The sequence below is a fragment of the Vulpes vulpes genome, chromosome 14 (genome assembly GCF_048418805.1).
Source record: "Vulpes vulpes isolate BD-2025 chromosome 14, VulVul3, whole genome shotgun sequence".
Lineage (NCBI taxonomy): Eukaryota > Metazoa > Chordata > Mammalia > Carnivora > Canidae > Vulpes > Vulpes vulpes.
The window spans coordinates 48,901,082-48,920,325 of NC_132793.1; the positions used below are offsets into that span (position 1 = coordinate 48,901,082).

Below are 19,244 nucleotides of genomic sequence, written 5' to 3' on the forward strand. Positions count from 1 at the left end.
TATAAATTCTCCTTCTAATACGGTACCAGCCCGCGTGACCTCCCAGCCAATTAGGCAGAGTAGAACATGTACACACGCAGATACACACACACTGTTTAATTGGCAGAGAGATTATGAAATATGCTCCTTTTCTGTTCGAAGAATTAATTATGCAGGTTGGACACCTGCTGCCCTGCTCTGTTTTCCTAATTGCAGGGGGGTGGGCACCTGTCCCTGTTAAGTCATAAAAGGGCCATGTGTGTGCATTCCTTAAGCACACAGAACTCCACCAAGGATAGAAAATAATAATTGCGGTCATTAACAACCAAGCCATGCAGCATCTTTACGGCAGGATTCTAAGACGGCATGTTAACCAATTAGGTAAGCAGCACAGACCTATGTGACATGTGTAGCTCTGAATAAAGCCATGGCCCTGCCTTTGAGGGTCATTCTCCTCTAACAGTCTCTTCAAAGAGCTATTGATGGGGCACCTGGGTGGTTCAGTCGGTTGAGCTTCTGCCTTCAGCTCAGGTCCTGATCCTGGGATTCTAGGATTGAGCCTGAATCTGGGCTCCTTACTCAGCAGGCAGCCTTTTTCTTCCTCCCTCTGCCTGCAGTTCCCTCTGCTTGTGCTGTCAAGTAAATAAAATCTTTAAAGAAAAAAAAAAAAAACCAGAGCTATTGATAAAGACAGTAAACAGAGAAAAATACCAATTCATTTCCTGTAGGTCCCAAACCAGAATGTTTGCCAACTTAGGCACCAATTGACACTTAACTCTGCTTTCTGGACAGAAATACGGGTAGAAACAGATAATAAATAGATACAATTCAAATTTTACATGCACCATAAAAGTGATAGGAGACATGTCCATTGTTTGATTCTGTGTGTGGACCATACTATTGGAAAACATTCTGCAAGTTTTTAAATGAAAAACTTAGGAGAGGGACACCTGGGAGGCTCAGTGGTTGAGCATCTGCCCTCGACTCAGGGTGTGACCCTGGGGTCCTGGGATTGAGTCCTGCTTTGGGCTCCCTGAATGAAGCCTGCTTCTCCCTCTGCCTGTGTCTCTGCCTCTCACTGTGTCTCTCATAAATAAATAAAAATCTTTAAAAAATGAAAAGCTTAGAGATTTATTTAATATTTTTTTTTATTTATATATTCGTGATAGACGGGGGGTTGGGGGGTGGTGCAGAGACACAGGCAGAGGGAGAAGCAGGCTCCATGCCAGGAGCCTGACATGGGACTTGATCCTGGGACTCCAGGATCACTCCCTGGGCCAAAGGCAGGCGCTAAACCACTGAGCCACCTGGGGGTCTCAAAAAGCTTAGAGATTTAAAAACAAAACAATTTAAATGATAATCTAGTTTGCATGGTTTTAGGACCTTGCTGGAGTGGCCTCTGATTTCCCTCATGTTTTATTTTTCTAATTTGGATGCCAAGTAATGATTACTGGCAAGCTAATTACCTTATGGGCTTGAAAAGAATGAAGTTATTTTTCAAAATGCATTATCCAGAGAGTAAAATAAGCCAAGAAAGAAAGAGATATTTAAAAAGCGAAACCATCAACATGGTTTCTTCTTCTCAACTTGTAAGACAGACCATTGAAACTTAAATACACAACTATCAAATACAAGGAAGAGAATCAGTAAGAAATAGCACATTTTCAGCATAACACTGTATTTAAGTATATAGTGGGTTTAAATATATTTAATCAGAGAAAATTGGTTTTACCTGAGAGCTGCTCATGGGTATCTAAATACACATGTATCATGATTAGTGTGCTTAAGCCAGTGTGGTTCATTATGTCAGTTCTGTTGTTTTTAAACCTGGTTGTCAGTGAAATAATGCAGTACTATAAAAAAAAAAAAAAAGATACATTAACTAATATAGTCAGTGAGAAGCGTAAACCCTCAGCCTTTCCCAGAATTCAAGCACAGCCTTTGCATGTTCTCCAATCTAAAACACTGTAAGGCTTCCCTTCCCTCTGTATTTTCTCAAACACTCATGTTTTCTTAATTGTTGAGGATATAGCTTGTTTCTGTGATTCCTGACATCTGGAAGAACAGTACTCTACAGGGTTTTGACGATTTTACTTGAGCAAGAGCAAACAATTATTTTATACATGGCAGTTTCAAAAGGATATGTATCTCTTTGTGAAAAGAACACAATCTTCTATTGTGAAGATTAAGGCAAACTTTGGTTTACTTGTTTAATAAAACAGTAGTGTTTAGGTATTGCCAGGTAGTTTTAGGTATTATCCAGAACGCTTACATTTCTGAGATGCACATCGCTCCCACCAATAGAGAACTCAATGAATTTTAAAAAAGAAAAAGTCAGTTGGTCTTTGTGGAAAACAGAAATTTGAATCCAGGAAACTGAATGAATGGAGTAAGTTTAAGCCGTGTATCCACCTCTGGGGCATCAATCGACTGGTACCAGAAGAACGGGTAAGTTTAGGGTCCATCTTGCAAACAGATGGATTTTAGGAAGATAGATCAACTCATCCCTGTTTTCTGACCCATATATGATCAGTGCTCAAAGAATTCTGATTGTGGGGCCACTGGCAGCTCCTGCTACTCTGAACTTAGGCAAAAGGGTACAGCAGTCTGTGGGGCTGTGTTTGTGTTGTTGCTATGATGGCCCCTGAGAGCGGCAGCGAGACCTCCTGGCCAGAGGTGCTTTCCTGCGTGGAGCTCATCACACCCACTGGCTTTCTTGGCTTGCATCTGGTCGCCATCCGATGCCCTTCCAGATCTGCTCACAACCACCCCCATTTGCTCTCTTGGCAGCACTGCTGGATCGTTTGCTGAATGTTGGTTTTGGGGTTTTTTTTTTATTCTGTTGATACATTTTTCAACAGCAGTTATATTTAACATAACCTATACATTTTTTCTTTAATTGCACTTAAATCACATTATTAATTTGCTAGGGCTGTCAAAACAAAGTACCACTGATTAGGTGGCTTAAACAACAGAACTTTGTTTTCCCACAATTCTGGAGTCTGGAACTCTGAAGTCAAGGTGTCAGCAGGGTTGGTTTCTTCTGAGGCTCTGGCCATGGCTTGTGGACGGTCGTCTTCTCCCTGTGTCCTCGCATGGCCTCTCCTCTGTGTCTGTGTCCTCATTTCCTCCTTATAAAGACACCAGTCGTACTGGGTTAGGTCCAACCCCAATGACCTCATTTTAACTTAATTACCTCTTTAAAGACTCTATCTCCAAATATATGCACATTCTAAGGGAGGGAAAAGATTCTGACATATGAATTTTAAATGTGGGGAATGTACAATTCAGCCACTAAGAACACACTTTTATAAGATGATCTTCTTAGAAGGTCTGTCACCCAGCCCACCCCAACCCACCACCATGAGATTTGCGCTCCTAGAAGGCAGGGACTGTATTTCGCTTCTTGTAATCCCTAGGACCCAGCTGCGTCCAGCACACCCAGGTGCCTCCCAAACTTGAGGGGAATGCATGCAGGGACAAAGGCATTCTGAACTACTTGAGATCAAGGGTAATGGTTATCATGGGTCTTTCTTTACTCTTACGTACTTTCGTGTAGTGTCCCCAAAACACCACAGGAATGAGAAAGAACAAAGCTGTAATGGAGGTAGTCTCTATTTCCAACAATCTACCAACTTTTTCCAAATACAAAAGAAGAAGTTGAAATATCCCCTTTAGATGCTATATCCGGGGATATGCGGAGTCCTTAGAGACCAGCCAAGCAAGTTTTAACAATGTAACCAAAACCCCTCTCTCCCTGCCATTTTTGGCTTAAAGTTCTGACTCTGAAGGAGACTGGGAAGAATTTACCAAAAGGCCAAAGTCACATTTTTCCCAAAGTCTGCAATGATTATCTTATGATCAAACACTAAAAACTGCCTAATTAGAAGTCCCCTTGGTCAATTTGGCTAAATTAATATATTTCAAAAGAACAAATTTGGGTTAGGGGAAGAAGTTTCTTTAGTTGTGGGTTTTGCTATCAGGTACCCATGTTCCTGAGTTCTTTGGCAAAAAAAATCATTGACTGTTTTTCTTATTTTTTTTTTAAAAAAAGGAAAGTTCTTGGAAAAACAAATTGTAAGAATAGTAAATGTAATGATTTCTGAGGCTAGCTATTTTTCTCTGCAGATTGCACTTGGGTGGCTTTTATAAATGATGCTTTGAACCTGGAAGCTCAACACTAAAGCAGTGTCATTTTGTTAAAAGAGACTATCACAGAAAAGTTCAAGAACACAGATATAATGTTTATTTGATGTTACTTCTCACTGTGTCCATGTGCCTACTGAGGTTTTACATGTATTTTTATCATTTCTGCTTACAATAGAATTTTATTTCTTTCTAATATGTATAATATTTGAAGTTTGCACTTAAAGCATGCTTTTAGAGGTAATGTAGAAATGTATATTAAGTGAACTTTATCTCTCTTTATATTAAGTGAATCTATAGTTGATCCCAATTGGGATCTCCTTAAATTATGTACAAAGTGGGGTTCTGAATGCTGTGGACTTGTTTTAAGCTTTAAAAAAGAGCTTGTATATTTTAGATGGCAGTTTTCTGGTTAAAGAGAATGTCAAGGGGACGTTGTTTGTCCCAAACAAGGCAGGTGGTGGAATTCTTCCAGAAGGATCTGGACAGAGGAGCGGGAGAGCTGAAGGAGGTTCTGGGGCAACCCCACAGCCCAGAAAGCAGACCCAGTCTGAAGTCAGACTTCAGCTCTTGCAGATATTTAAGATACAAACGTGTGTGGTGTCTGTGGAATGGCGTAATTCTGACAGAGGTGGTAGGCAGTTTGCATTCTAGGGTGATTTGAGGGCGTCAGGAGAGTGGGAAATTTAGAATCTGGAAGTCTGCTTTGAGTTCAAATCCTACCCGACAAGCAGGTGGCCTTTTTGAGTCTCTGTTTTCTTGTCTCAGAAATGGTAAGATCTATTTGCAGGTTTAATGTCAGGATGTATTAGGGTAACCTGGGATGTTCCATAATGTCACTGGAGTAAAGCAAAGCTAGTCCCTGTTAGATCATCCCCAAGGCTCGACACAGCCTCCCATGTTTCCTACCTGGAGTCCCCTGACTGGGTGGATGGACGGGGACACTGAAAACACCGCAGTTAGCTTGATGACTAGGCCACTCCGTCTACCGCTTCCAAAAACAAAAACGACCTTAAGCCTGGTGGTTAATCTATTAATAAGAAGTGATTCTTACTATCACTTATTGGATGTGATGCTTATTTAGAGCTTATTTAGTGAATCAGATCTGGAGGGAATCTTACCTAATTTCCTCCCCTCCTCTCAAGCAGGCCTATATCAAATGTGAATTAACTACGGCAGATGGTTGTTAGATTCTGTTTCTAAATTTCTTAAAGGAGATTTCACAGTTTTCCTCTCTAAATTCTTTTAGCAATTTTAACAATTCTTTTGCCAAGTACTTCCTTATAGCTGACCTAAATCCATGTTGCCATTTAACTCCTAACCCCCTACTCCCAGCCTTTCCTGGAGATGGAGAACAGCTGGTCAGCAACCTTCTTATGCTAATAGCCCTTTGTACATTTAAAGAAGAGTTACTTAAAAAAATTTAAAGAAGAGTTACCCAATTCAACTCAGGTTCCCTGCCTTGTCTCACATGCCCCCACCCCCACATTCATCAGCTGGCACATGGGCAGCCCATCCCCCTGCCTCTCTGACACCCTGCTACTTCCAGGTACCAGGCAGAGTGTTGCCAGTGGCCACGTAGACCCTGCTTGTCACTGCCCCCCTTATGCTTTGTGCATACTGCTGAGCCTTCTGGCCAATTCCTGGGATAACCCCTACCAGAATTTTATGGGTACGTGGCACCTCCATCTCAGAAACAGAGTCATCATGCGTTGCTTGGGGAGTTAGGTCCCCCCAGTGCCTCAGTTTGCTCAGCCGGTCGCCTCAAGAGGCTGTCACCTAGTGTGCTGCAGATGACGCTGATTGAGCTCTTTGCTCCACTGGACCTAGTCTTAGAAGACACTGAGCCAGAACTCTCCTAACAGTCTGAAAGAGGTGGCGGGCTTTTCCAGTGACATTGAGGAGGCCTGAGCTCATGAAGTTGACCCCGTGTGGTTCCACAGTGGATGCTGTGTTTAATCTGAATGTGTATGCTTTTGTGTCTCTGTAGGTGTGTTACCCAGAGCTCTCTGTCTGGGTCAGTCAAGAACCATTTCCAAATACGGAAATGGAGGGAAGGCTTCCTAAGGTAAGATCCCTAGCTGCCATTTTGTTAAAAATGTTTTTCAATTTAGAGGCAACATCAAAAAAATCAGTTCTTTTTAATTTTAATATGCATTTAGTCTACAATAAGAATTTATTAACGTGAGACTGTTCCGACCTTGGAAATAAGATATGCTAAAATAGATACATATGTATGTATCCTGAAGTCCTGTGACTCTTACAGTTCACATTGTCTTCCTTTCTTGACAAGTCCAAAGTGCAAAGCAGATTTTAAGAATCATGGAATCAATTTATCAAATGTACACTTTACAGGTTTTTAATTTGTTCCATTCTTGGGTAGTAAACTCAAGTATGATGATTAAACTACAAGATATCTTAAAAGTATAAGATGACACTTTTGTCTGGTAACAGTGCCCAGATATCTGATGCAATTACCCAAGAAACAAAACAGAAAGAACAGAAACAATTATTTTTCTTTCTTCTAATTTTTAGGCCTAAAAGTATTTCCTACAAACATGCTTTCCTTGTCCTGACATCTCAGGTGTGGTAATTGTCTGCCTGAAGAAAATTTGTCAAATTTACATTTTAGATTTTAGCATCATTTTCAACAACACTTACCAGTTTTGGGGGGTGGGGGGTAGATATCTTTGGATTCTCCTGTTAAGGTAAATACCAATTTGACCTTAAGGAGGAGGATTGTACTTTTTACCGATGACCTGTTGATTTTGCAATTAAGAAAGAAAAATAAAGTGCCCTAAAATAAAAATAAAATTTCCATTCAGAAGTTTCATAAGTACAACTGCCACATGATGAGGCTTTCCCAGCTCTTTCTGACATTTTAATGTCTGAGAGATTCTTACACTAAAGGGAGTTGGCTGTTCCCCATCCTTTACTGACAGGCACAACTCGAAGAGACAGTGTCCGTGGGCAGTTTGCACTAAGAGAAAACAATTCTAAATCGCTTTTATCTTCTAGAGAATTTCTGAAGGCCCAGTTGAAAACCAGGGTTAGAAACATAGGCCTGCAGAGCTACACTTGTACTGTCTTACAAGGGTGGGGTGGGAGGGAGCTTTATACTGGGCTTAAGACCCGTATACCCCACCACCAGGCCACCACCACCCAACCACCATAACGCCACATCTCCACCCCACCACCCACCAACCTACCCCAATCCTTTACTATCCCACCACTACCCTACCAGCCATCACTGCGCACCCCTCCACCACCCCAGTCTTTACTGGGAATCTCAGGGCATAATTCATCTCAGCAGCTGAGGGTAAGACATGATAATGGAAGGCATAAGGGTGAGTATAGTGTTTTCATTATTTCTGCCCCATCCAGAAATCCTCTCTTTGATACTGGTGACACCAGCCAGAGTGGCAAGAATAGGCAAGTTCTTGAGGGAGGTTAGCAGTCACTCCCTTTTTCTTAGAAGGCCAATCCAGGCCCGAGACCATGCCTCCAATGAAGCAGGGGGGACGGGGAAGGTGGTTGGCACAGTGGATCCTGAGATTCAGGTCTTCTACTAATTTCTTTCCTCTATCCATATGTGAGTAATACTTTAGGCTTAATGGGTCTGTCCTTCCCAGCAGTCTCCTAGTGGAAAAGCACAGCTTTGCATAATCAAAAAAGAGAATCTTGACTTACTTGGTCCAAGGCATATTACTGAGTAACTGGGGGATTCGTACATGAACAGTCCTCAGGAGAGAGGTCACGCAGCCTGGGGTAGATCAGCTATGGGACCCTCCAGGAGCGCTGGCCTGTGGGGCACTGGATGCCTATGTCCCTGCTGCCCCGCCTTCTAGATAGCTCAAGATCCCCAGTGCTCTAGGAGCCGTTATCTGCTGGATGATGGAGGAAGATAGGTTTTTTTTTTTTTTTTTTTCTGGAATACCTCTCCCCAAATTACCCAGAATCCCACCCAATCTTCATCTGGTTTTGTTGTGGATTTTTCCACAGAGGTAATGGGTTAGTAAGATGGAGACTTACACAGAGACTGACTATATATTCATTTCTGGGCAAAAGAGAAGTGAGCAGCTTTAAGGGCAGCCATGTCCAGAGTGCAGCTGGGTGGAATCACACTTAAGAACTTTTGATTTTCCTTCCTGGCCTGTGGTAATCAGCAGCACTGAATCCTTCATTTGTCCAAAACCTAAGTTTTTCACGTTGTGACCTGGGCTGACTGGCCAAGGGGAGAAGAGGGACAGTTAAAAAGCACCCGGATTACAGTGGATTTCTTTTATTAAATCCTGGGGTTGCATGCCAAAATTTCAAGATTAAAATTAGACTGAAAAAGACTGCTCAATATAATGCTTCTGAAACTCTATTAAATCCTTCATCGTGTGTGAGTGATGAGTTATATTTTAATTCAGTTTCCTGATCAGGTCCTGTTGCTATTTACTTACACCAAAAGAAATTATAAATCTCAATCTAAGACTGGAGCATGAAAATATATACTGAATGGATTTTCTATACATCCTGAAGATGCTGTATGCTTTGAGAGTTTGAGATTTTTAGACATAAAACTTAGGCATATAAGATGTTTAACATAAAAAAAAATATGTACTGGAAATAAGACCTTTTGGGGATCCCTGGGTGGCACAGCAGTTTGGCGCCTGCCTTTGGCCCGGGGCGCGATCCTGCAGACCCGGGATCAAATCCCATGTCGGGCTCCCTGCATGGAGCCTGCTTCTCCCTCTGCCTGTGTCTCTGCCTCTCTCTCTCTCTCTGTGACTATTATGAATAAATAAATAAAATATTTTAAAAAAGACCTTTTAAAGTTGAGTTACCTGTTACATTTAGTTCATCCCGGGGCTGCTGAAAACATTTATTCAGGTTTCAGGTAGTTTTAAAGTTCCTAGCCACTGAATTCTTAGAAATTCAAATGTGATAATTTACAGATCTCAATGCAAGATTATTTTAATCCAAGTATTCATATCCAAGTCAAAATAGCTTATTGTAAATGTCCTATTAGAACATGTGATCTGAGTAAAAAGGAGGGAAGAAAAAAAAATCTTTTCAAATGATACTGGATAATGTTTCTGAGAAAACCCCAGCAATTAATGGCTTGGCTGACAGACTGTTGTCAACTGCTGTTTTCATACCTGATCGGGATACACAGGGATCTGTGGTCAAGTTAAGCCTGATCATCCCTGGAGCAAAAGGGCTTCACTGTCCTGTCCTCCTGCTAGTTGGTTATGATGGAGAGCTTCTCCGCATGGGTGCCTGATGGAGCAGCAGTCGCGCTGCGGCTGGATTACTGCAGACACAAACACCACCTCCCCAGGGTGTGCGGCTAGACTTAGAATAGCTCCAGTCCAAACTCGGGGGATCTCACTACCTTCTAGCCTGGGTGGGAGTCGCACTATCCTCCTCTTTCCTTTGGTAGCCACTTGTGGTTCTGATTAGCGGGCCCATGTGGCCTGGGCCAGGTGCTCAGAGAATAAACCATACAACAAGTTACCTTTGTACAAGCGGGACTCTGCTTTTAAATATTGTTCTTATATACTGGAAGGCAGGCAGTTACCCACCTCCACTGCATAAATGCCTTAAAGAAAATGTGCTAACATGCTCACAAGCCCCTTACGCAGCCTCACACTGGGCCCTGTCCTCAGAAACCTGACTCTGGGGAATGCTGCCTCCCACATGGCCGGGAATGGCCGTTAGAGAAGCACTTGATCCTAACTGAAGCCAAGGCAGCCAGTGTTTAATCACTTCATGCCCCCACAGACCTAATATTTACATTCAGGTGAACTGTGTTTAATATGTAAACTCTGTTTGCTAAACACGGGGAGTTCAAGGATAAAAGGTGGGAGGGAGAAGCAAAAGATTTCAGATGGTTTCAGAAGCATGACTAAGTGTCTTGTGTGTATGTGTGTGTGTGCACACGGGTCCGCCTGCCTTGCAGGGAAGACTTCCGATCCCAAAGGAAGTGAACCGCAAGAAGGATGACCAGATGAAGGCGGCCTTCCTGACTCCACCTGGCAGCAGTGAACTCCATGCCGCAGGCACCGGTTACCTCCACTCTTTTTAATCGTCACTCCTCCATTTGTATTACATATGATGTATGGGTATTGATGAGGTCATGGTATCATATATGGGATTTTTTTCTGTGTAAATCATCAAGTATAAGAAGAAACTATGGGACTCTGAGCCTTGCTTTAGAGAATTTACAGTGGACAAATAGGTATCATCAAACCAGTTTTTACTCATTCTGACTCAAGTGAAACGCTCAGAATTTCACACTGTGAATCCACGTTTACAACCCTTCCAGGTGGGCCTTCAGGCCTGGTTCTCGACAACGATGTCTTCCACAACTCAAACTCCCTCTGCTCTCACACAACCGGTCCACTCCTGCCTTCTCACTCACACTGCTCCAGAATGCTTCTCGCAGAGGCTGAGAGTCCCCATTTTTTTTTTCATTTAGATGTAACAAGCCTAGTAGTTTATGTTCATCGATTGTCTGTATATCTCTATATTTTATCCATGTACTCTTTTGATGTATAGAAGTAGTTTGAAACTCATTGTTTCCTTGTGGTAAGTGACCGAGATGCTGCCACAGGACCTGAGACACTGATGAATGGTGCTATTTTGGACTTTCAACATGCTCCTTGGCGAGGTAGCTCTGATGGAGTTATATTTTATTTCCATGTTCTAAGAAGGTGTTGGTACTCTGTTTCCCTGAATGTTGTTCTCTAGACTGGATTGACTTGTTCTCCTTGTGTCTTCAGTGTGGCTTTCTTCTTCAGCGCTGTAGGTTGAGTGAATGCTACCAGAGAGAGTAAGAGACTCGCGTCTCATCGGCGGGCACTCACAGACGTGCAGTCCCTGTCGCGGGAGCAATCACAAAACTGTAATTTACTTACCAAATCTCTTCTTTTTGGTAGCCTCGCCTGCCTAGCTTAGAGAAAGAAAAGCAATAATTTGACAGGCGTTTTTAGGTGTCTCTTTTGGTTCTTTTTGTTTGAAAGGATATTCGGGGGGAAAAAGAGGGCCAACTTTTAAAATAAACGCCCTCTGGAAAAAAAATCCAAAAAACTGGCATCTGAGTAGGAATCTGCAAATTCGCACCTTTCCCGAAAATCAAGTTGGAAAAAAAGTCTTTATAAAATTAAAAAAAAAAAAAAAAAAAGGCAGAGCACTTCTTTTCTGGCAGTTTTGGATAAGCAAGGTGTAGACTTTACATTTTTGTCCTTGCTCCCAATGAAATGGATCAACAAAAAGAAAACCAGACAATACCATCTACTCATGGATTGTTGTTGTGTTAGCCAGTCTGAAAGCCCACCTTAATTTTTATATAATCGTCTTTGGCTCTTCCCGTCGGGGCAGGCTTGGTCCCGTGCTGTGCCCTCCTGACTGTTAACCCCAAGATGCATGCGCCGCCCTTCTTCCTACTCTTCTCGCTCCCCCCTTGACCTGAGTCTCTTGTGCATCTTCCCGCTCCCTCCTTGGTTAGAATAGGTCTATCAGCTGTGTAAATAGAGCAAGAAAACCGTATTTTGCATCTGTGGCATTTACGTAGAGTTGCGGTTGTACGCTGCTGACAACGCAGGCTTTTGTAAAAAAACAATGTGATCTTGACTGATGCACTCACAACAAGTACCCAGTGTATTTCAGCTATTTTAGTAGTATTTGTTCAATAAACATGCAAGCTGTAAGGTACCCGGTGTGGCTTGTCATTGGAGAGGCCTGCTGTGCGAATGCGCTCACCCATCCGTGTCAATTTGTGTGTTCGCAGAGCCCCCAGAGTAGATGGAGGGGCAGCTATGGAAACGGCATGTGCCCCGCCCTCTGCGCGTGTTCCCTTCTGCAGGCTTTACCAGCTTGGGGCCGAGGCACTGGCTTGTCCGGGTGGCCTTGCAGGGCTGCCTCTGAATACAAAAGGGAGTCAGCTGAGACCCCGCTCAGGCCTACACCGTTTTCCCTTTTCAGGGCAGTCGCACACCCCTCCAAACCTGGTCTTCCTTGCTCCCTGCCACCAAGACCTACTCTGGGGCATTCTCTAGCCACAAGGCACCAGGCCTCACTTGCCCTTGTACACAGATAAAAAGGCTTACGCTTGTAGGAAGATAAAGATCTGAGACAGGACTTCAAGACATTAATTCATGTGGACCCAGCTACCTGGGATATAGCACACGATGCCATGGCATCACCAGAACCTTCCGGAGGGCTCCTCTGACCCTGGAGCCAAGGGGGTTCATCCTCTCCCTGTGTATGACACGTGAAACATCACCCGGCTCACCCCAAGCTGCTGAGGGGCTGGCTGGGTCCACTAGTTCGATTTCATGTGAGCAGAGGCTAAGGCACTGGCCTTGGAGATAAGAGCAGAAGGTGGCACTGCTCCAAAGTGGTCACTCAGCTTCTGGACAGTGGGGGTCAGATGCTCCCTCTGGGAAACCTTGAGTCTTGGGCCTTATGTGTCCAGAGGGCCATGTCTACTGGGCCATTGCTTCTGACATTAAGGCACATCTCAGATTTTGGTTAAATTTCCTGTTTTCCCTCAACTTTTATCAAGAGAAAGGAGCCCTAAGGCAGAACTAAGTACCCCTGCCTGCCACAGATTCAGAATTTGTTCAACCTGAAAGAAAATTCATAAAATGGAGCCCTCACTACCTTTTTTGGTGATCCCATCCAGAGGTCAGCATGTCCCAATGTGAGACAAGTCCTCCCTAAACTGAGTCGCCTTTCACCTTGTAAATAAATGCCATTTTCCTACCTTGAAGCCTCCCGTCACCTGTGTATTTTCACAGCAGGAAAGGGATCTATCCTGTCCTGCCACAGTAGCCGAGCGGGGACGAGGCCGGGCCACACGGGTGGCCCAGCCCTGGTGGCTTCATGCCCACCCGTGTTGGCCAGCTGTTACCACCCAGCACGTCACAGCCACAGCACACATCCTGAACCCATGACCTTCTCTCAGCTCCCAGATTCTGCTCTACTCGGGAGTCTGGCTGGTGCCTCTGGCTCCAGCTTGTGCGAGCTTGCTGTCAAGGAGTCAGTGAGCTGGACTCATCCGAAGGTTTGATCAGGGCCAGAGAATCCGCTTTTGGCAGGAGAAGGCCGTTCCTCCATTTGGGGGCCAGTCCAAAGGGCTACTCGAGGGTCCTTGTGACCTCTGGCTTCCCCTGCAGCCAGTCAGTGGAGAGCTAGGACTGAGGCCGCAGCGCCTGTGACCTCTCCTCAGAGGCCCCCGCCTCCGTCAGCTCCGTTCCTTAGGAGCAAGTCACTATAGCCCACAGGCCACACTCATGGAGGGGACCCGGCGCCCCTCCCCAGGGGAGAAGGGTGCAGAACTCTCGGCCCCACTTTCAGCAAGCACTCCATGGGAAGTCAGGGCCTCGGGGACTGTAAGCCAGGGCTGGACCAGAGCGACAACCCTGGCTGCACAGGCATCAGCCTGTGGGCTTCCAGAACCCGGGGCCAGTTCTCCGTGGGGAAGGCTGCATGGAGGGCACTGGGGCCTGTAACCCCGGGGCTGCCCCGCCAGAGGGAAATGCAGAGGATGCATCAGGAACCATAGGAGCAGGAGTGCCAGGATAGGGCCCTAAAGCCCCACGGGGCCCAGGGGCTTGGGTTTGCCGAGGACTGTTCCCTCAGGCCCCACCGCCCTCGAAGGAAGTGGCACGTCTCACACCTGTGGACATGGCCAACAAGCTAGGTGCGACTCAGGCTGCTGAGGCAGGGGCAGCAGGGACAGCGGGGGTGGGCAGGTCCACGTGGGGACACCACCCCCGGGAGCTGTACTCTCCTCTGGAGGCAAGAATAACAGGTGTGCCCTCCAGGGAAGAGGCCGCTCACCACCTCCGGGCACACGCACGGCCTGTGCGCTTGTCAGGCGACCGAGTGTCTAATAGAAACCTTGACCTGGTGGCCAACGTGTACGACCGAGAAGGCTTCAGGGAACAGGCAGGGAAAACTGGGACATGTGGCCATGGGGGGCCGGAGCGCAGTGGACTCCCGGTCCCTGTCCCCACTGGCCGGTGCTGCAGCACTTGCCCCCAGTTCCGGCATCACCAGCAAAGGGCCGGGGCACCGGCAGGTCAGTGACAGCAGCCTGGGACCAGGTTTCATCACTGCTCCCCACGAGGGGCTGCTGCAGGCCATGAGCACCCCAGGCATCTTGCACACCTGGAGTGACCCTCCCCCAGTGACACATCCCTGGGGTAAAAAATCCTGTCCTGGGGCGGCCCAGGCTATAGAGGGGCCTGAGGAATCATGATTTTTAATCGAGGGACGTGTGCCTCGCGGCACGTGAAGCCTTTCAAGGGTACACGCTCATGGACAGTTTCACAGAGCTCATTTTCAGATCCCCTACCCATCATCCTACTCTTTCCCAAACGGATCTCCTGAGAACGAGTCTGAATTCACACATGGGAACAAAGCTGAGTCTCATCTATTCCAAATCTCAATAGGACACGCTGCCCTCACGACGACCCCAGACTCCCAGGTGTGGCAAATAGAGGGGAAATGTCCTTTAATGGAACCTTTATGGCCCTTTCAAGATACCTTTAACCAGAAATCCACAAGACTTTGGACTTTCCCTTCTTAAACACACGTTGAAAGTGACATGTTGGAAGACACGGAAATAAGGTATTTAGACTCATACATGGCTTTTCAGAATTCAGATATGGTAAAGTGGAGTGGCAGAAATAATGACAATTTTAATTAAATACCTTTTCCTCTTCCATCTCCTTCCACTCCTCAAAGAACATGTGGCTCTCACGGGACAGCCTGTGAGAATGAAGCACAGAGAAAAATCAGAGACCACGAATACCAAAAATGGCCTCCTTGCATACATGCCTTCCACACGGCTCCGAACTCCTCTCTAGAAAGTATCTTACCTGGGAAGAGATGCAACCCAGAGCGGCTGCAGCAGCACAGGGCTGCCGAGCTGACTAGATGCATCGAGAGCGCCTTCGGGGAACACGAAACTTTCACAGGACAAGATGATAAAACCCAAGGATACACTTTGCTGTGCATTTTCAGGTTTGCTGCACATTACTTAATACAGTCTTCAAACTCCGTTGTATGAAACCAGAGCATGAAATACTTATTTCAGTTATAGTCAATTCTCCTCACATTCTCTTATTAAACATACACTATCTTTTTCATAATAAAAAAAAATTGTGTGCTGCCACCCTGATTAGCAGCCGAGGACCTTTCCATTTTATTAGTGGTATTTCTGATTTTTTACGCTAGTTCTTATCCTCCACAGCCAGTTACGATCTTATTTTATGTGGAAGAGAATCTATTGATTATCTTGTTTTTACAACTTAACCATGGAATTAATCATGTTACATCTATATCATTTTAATTTTTTATCCTTTCAGTGGTTGGTTTCACAAGGTATGCTTTTAATCTTCATTGATTTTTATAATCTTCAAAATAGCTAACTGAACTGAAAAATAAAGTTTTTTTCTGACAGAAGGTGCATCTAATTTGGCCACGTGGTTTGACAGCAAAGACTGGCTCTGTCAACGAGGCTTGTGATAGACATTTTCTGTAAATGAGCTGGATCTGCAAGCTCTGAAGTAACAGTAAAATATTTAAAGCAAAAATAAGGTCAAAGCATTTTATCAAAAGGCACGGTTTTGGCAGAAATGTAATGAAATTAATAATGTATCTGTTTCTCTAATCATTTCTGAAAACACAGAATTTTAAAAGGTGAGCGTGTGAAAGTGTTACAGCACAAAAACAGTGATTTAATAAATCTCAGCAGAGCTCTTTCGGTGTACGTCCCATAAATGGACAAGGTGAATTATGCTAATGATGAGAACAAAGCTCTCCACAAGTCACGTGCTTTCCAAGTCACTGCTTCTAAGAAAAATGTAGAAGAACCTAACCAAGTTGTCAGGTGACAGAAGATTAAAAATATTTTTTGACAACAGCTCATTATATGAACTTCGGCATATAACCTAGAAATTCAAATAATTGACTTACGTTGCTATAATAAAACTTTCAATCCTGTAGCTTACACCTATAAAAATCAAACAGAAATAGAATTGAAGTGGAGCCTCTCATTCTAGCCACACATAATGTTCCTCTACAGATACAGGGACTGACAAAAAGTCCATCTCATTAAGAGATGCATTTATAAAGTAATTTCACTTTTTGTATTTAATAATTACTATAATGTACTTGTGATGTTTTAATTGGTAAGTGTATTACCAATAATGATTATTAAAATAGTTAATTTTAATTTAGATACATTTTTATTAAAAATAAATGTGATAGGGTGATTAGTGAGATCTTTTAAATATAAATTATACTAAGGTAAAATTTGTGGGGGAATGAAATGAAGCTTTGATTTGAAGGAGAAAAACAAAAAAAGTTCATTGTGTTTAAACACTGGCTCCTGGGTGGCTCAGTGGGTTCAGCACCCGACTTCTTCTCGGGTCATGTTCTCAGCGCCCTGGGATCCAGCCCCATGGCGCGCTCCCTGCTCTCTCCCCTGCTTGTCTCCCTCCACCCCCACCTCTCCTCTCCCCGCCTCGTGCTTGCTCTCTCTAAAATAAATAAAATCTTAAAAAAAAAAAGGAATAATGGATTATGAACCACCAGTGTTCAGATTTGATTGTACACGTTCACAAAAGAAATTCAACCTTCATTTTGAAATGTTAACACATTTACACTATGCTCCAAATTGGATCCTTTGAAAGTATTTAAACTTACGACAAAAACCTTCAGGACCTTAAAAACCGCGTGAGGACGGTCCCTCTTTACAGTTCCTTCAGAGAGCGCCGGGGCGGGCAGCTCGCCACTCCGCACCCTCTCCTCCGGGGCTCCCCGCAGGTCGGCCCCGCCCAAGGCCATGGGGCGGCAGGCCTCCCTCTCCCCTCCCCCCCACCCCCCCCCCCCCCGGCTCCCCACACGGTACGGCCTCCCCCTCCCCCTCCCCCCCCGTCTCCCCCACACAGTACGGCCTCCCCCTCCTTCCCCCCCCACCCCGTCTCCCCACACGGTACGGCCTCCCCCCCTCCCCCCAGCCCCCCCCCCCCCGTCTCCCCCACACGGTACGGCCTCCCCCTCCCCGCCCCCGTCTCCCCACACAGTACGGCCTCCCCCTCCTTCCCCCCGTCTCCCCACACGGTACGGCCTCCCCCCAGCCGCCCCCCCCCCCCCCCCGTCTCCCCCACACGGTATGGCCTCCCCCTCCCCGCCCCGGTCTCCCCACACAGTACGGCCTCCCCCTCCTTCCCCCCCCCCCCCGTCTCCCCACACGGTACGGCCTCCCCCCAGCCCCCCCCCCCGTCTCCCCCACACAGCACACAGTAGGTCCTCCCTGCCTCACCGAGGGCTACGCGAGAGCGTCGGGGAAGAGGACGAGCGGGTGCGTGGGTCCGCTGGTTCTCGCCCGTCGGGCCGCGGTTACACCAGCAGGTACCCCCCACCCGCCCCGGGCCGGGCACCGCCCTGACCTCCACCCCGTCGGGCTGAGCTCCGGGAGCCGCTCAGTCCGCGGGCCCCCTGCCCCGCCCCCCCACCACGTCACCTCTGCCCAGTGGCCATGGGACCCTCCGACCGGAAGTGCGTGGCGCCCACGTGGCCCGGGCGCGACCGGAAGGACGGACTGCAAGGCCTCCGCGGGGGGCGCGGCGGGGCCGGTGAGGCGGCAGAGCTGAGGGGCCCTGGGGCCGCGGGGCGAGCACGGACACGGACGGCGTCGTCGGCCTCAGCCGAGCCGCCACCCAGCAGCCTGCGGCCCTGAGGCGCAGGCGCAGCCCCGAGGCGCAGGCGCAGGAAGGCGGCCCCAGGGCGCAGACGAGGGTGCAGGCGGTGGCGGGGTGGCGGGGTGGCGGGGTGGCGGGGTGGCGGGGTGGGGGGGGGTACCCCAGGGCGCAGGCGCGGGCGCAGGCGCGGGCGCAGGACAGCGGCCCCTGGGAGCAGCGCGGGGCACACGGGGCCGCACAGGGCCACGGCTGCAGGACCCCTCGGCCCTCAGTGTCCGGGGACGCACGCGCAGAGGTGGGAAGCGTCCCGGGAGCTGTGGTCGCGGACGGAGAACGACCCTGACCGCGAACGGTACGGGCTCTGCGGCGGGCGGAGGAGCCTGCTCTGGGCGTGCGAAGCTGCGACGGCCACACAGCCGTTGGCGTCCCCTGGACAGCTTACGGAACGCTCGGAGTTTCAGGCCTTAAAAGGATGAGCTTCACAGGTGAACGGATCTCCGCGTTTACAAGATTCGACAATGAAGAAAGGATCCGATTAGACAGCGGCACAAGGCACGAAGAGACGCGGCATCGTGGATAACGCGGGGCGGCGGGTGGAGACGCAGAGCCAGGCCGCGAGGGAGCGCCCCGCCCCCACCACGACGGGGCTTCCCCGGACCCCTGTGGGCGACAGCAAACACCGCTGCTGGGGAAGGGGAAGAGGAGGAGGAGCCGGCCGCTGTGCCCGCTGCTGGGAATGTGGGACGGGACCGCGCTCCGGAGGAGCCTGGCAGGGTCGCAGAAAACGAAGCCTGCAACTCCCCTGTGACCCCAACGGCCTTGCCGGGAAGTCCCGTCCACGGCAGAGCCGGTGTGGGGCGTGGATGGCAGCCTCGTTCAGGATGGGCACAGGCGACCCGGGCGTCCGTCAAGGAGCTGCCTCAGCAGACTGTGGCCACTTCCCGGAGTAGCGCCTTGCCGTGAAAACACGGGAATTACTGAGCTGTGCGGCACCCTGCAGGAACCTCCCGAGAATGACGCTCCGTGGGGAAAAAATGCCAGTCCCAGAAGCTTACGTACTATGTAATTCCACGTATATGACTCTTTAGAAACGACCAAGGTGTACAGGGGACAGCTGAGTGGTTGTTGGGGGCTGCAGCGGGGAGGGGAGAAAGGTCAACGCGAGGATGCGCGCGGTGATGGCGATGTCCTGCATCCTGGCCACCCCAGGGCCGATATCCCGACTGGGAGGTTGTGCTGTGACGTCACAAGGTACCGCTGGAAGGACTGGGTGACGTGTGCATGGGATCCCTCTGCCTTACTTCTTATAATTGCATGTGAATCTACGATTATCTCAAAATAGAACGTCTAATTTGAGAAAGAGGAAGAGAAAAACATCCACTGTCTGCAAACTATTCAATTATAGGAGAC

At 47.4% G+C, this 19,244-nt stretch overlaps 1 protein-coding gene across 1 annotated transcript in view; it reads left to right on the plus strand.

Annotated features, from left to right (window-relative positions):
* Nucleotides 1–11,829, plus strand: part of LOC112915437 (uncharacterized) — a 30,476-nt gene extending 18,647 nt beyond the window's left edge. The window contains exons 5-6 of the mRNA XM_025992794.2: nucleotides 6,116–6,193; nucleotides 10,076–11,829. Coding sequence (XP_025848579.2) covers nucleotides 6,116–6,193; nucleotides 10,076–10,103 — 106 coding nt within the window. The 3' untranslated portion in view covers nucleotides 10,104–11,829. The remainder of the gene's footprint in view (nucleotides 1–6,115; nucleotides 6,194–10,075) is intronic.
* Nucleotides 11,830–19,244: the final 7,415 nt, after the last annotated feature.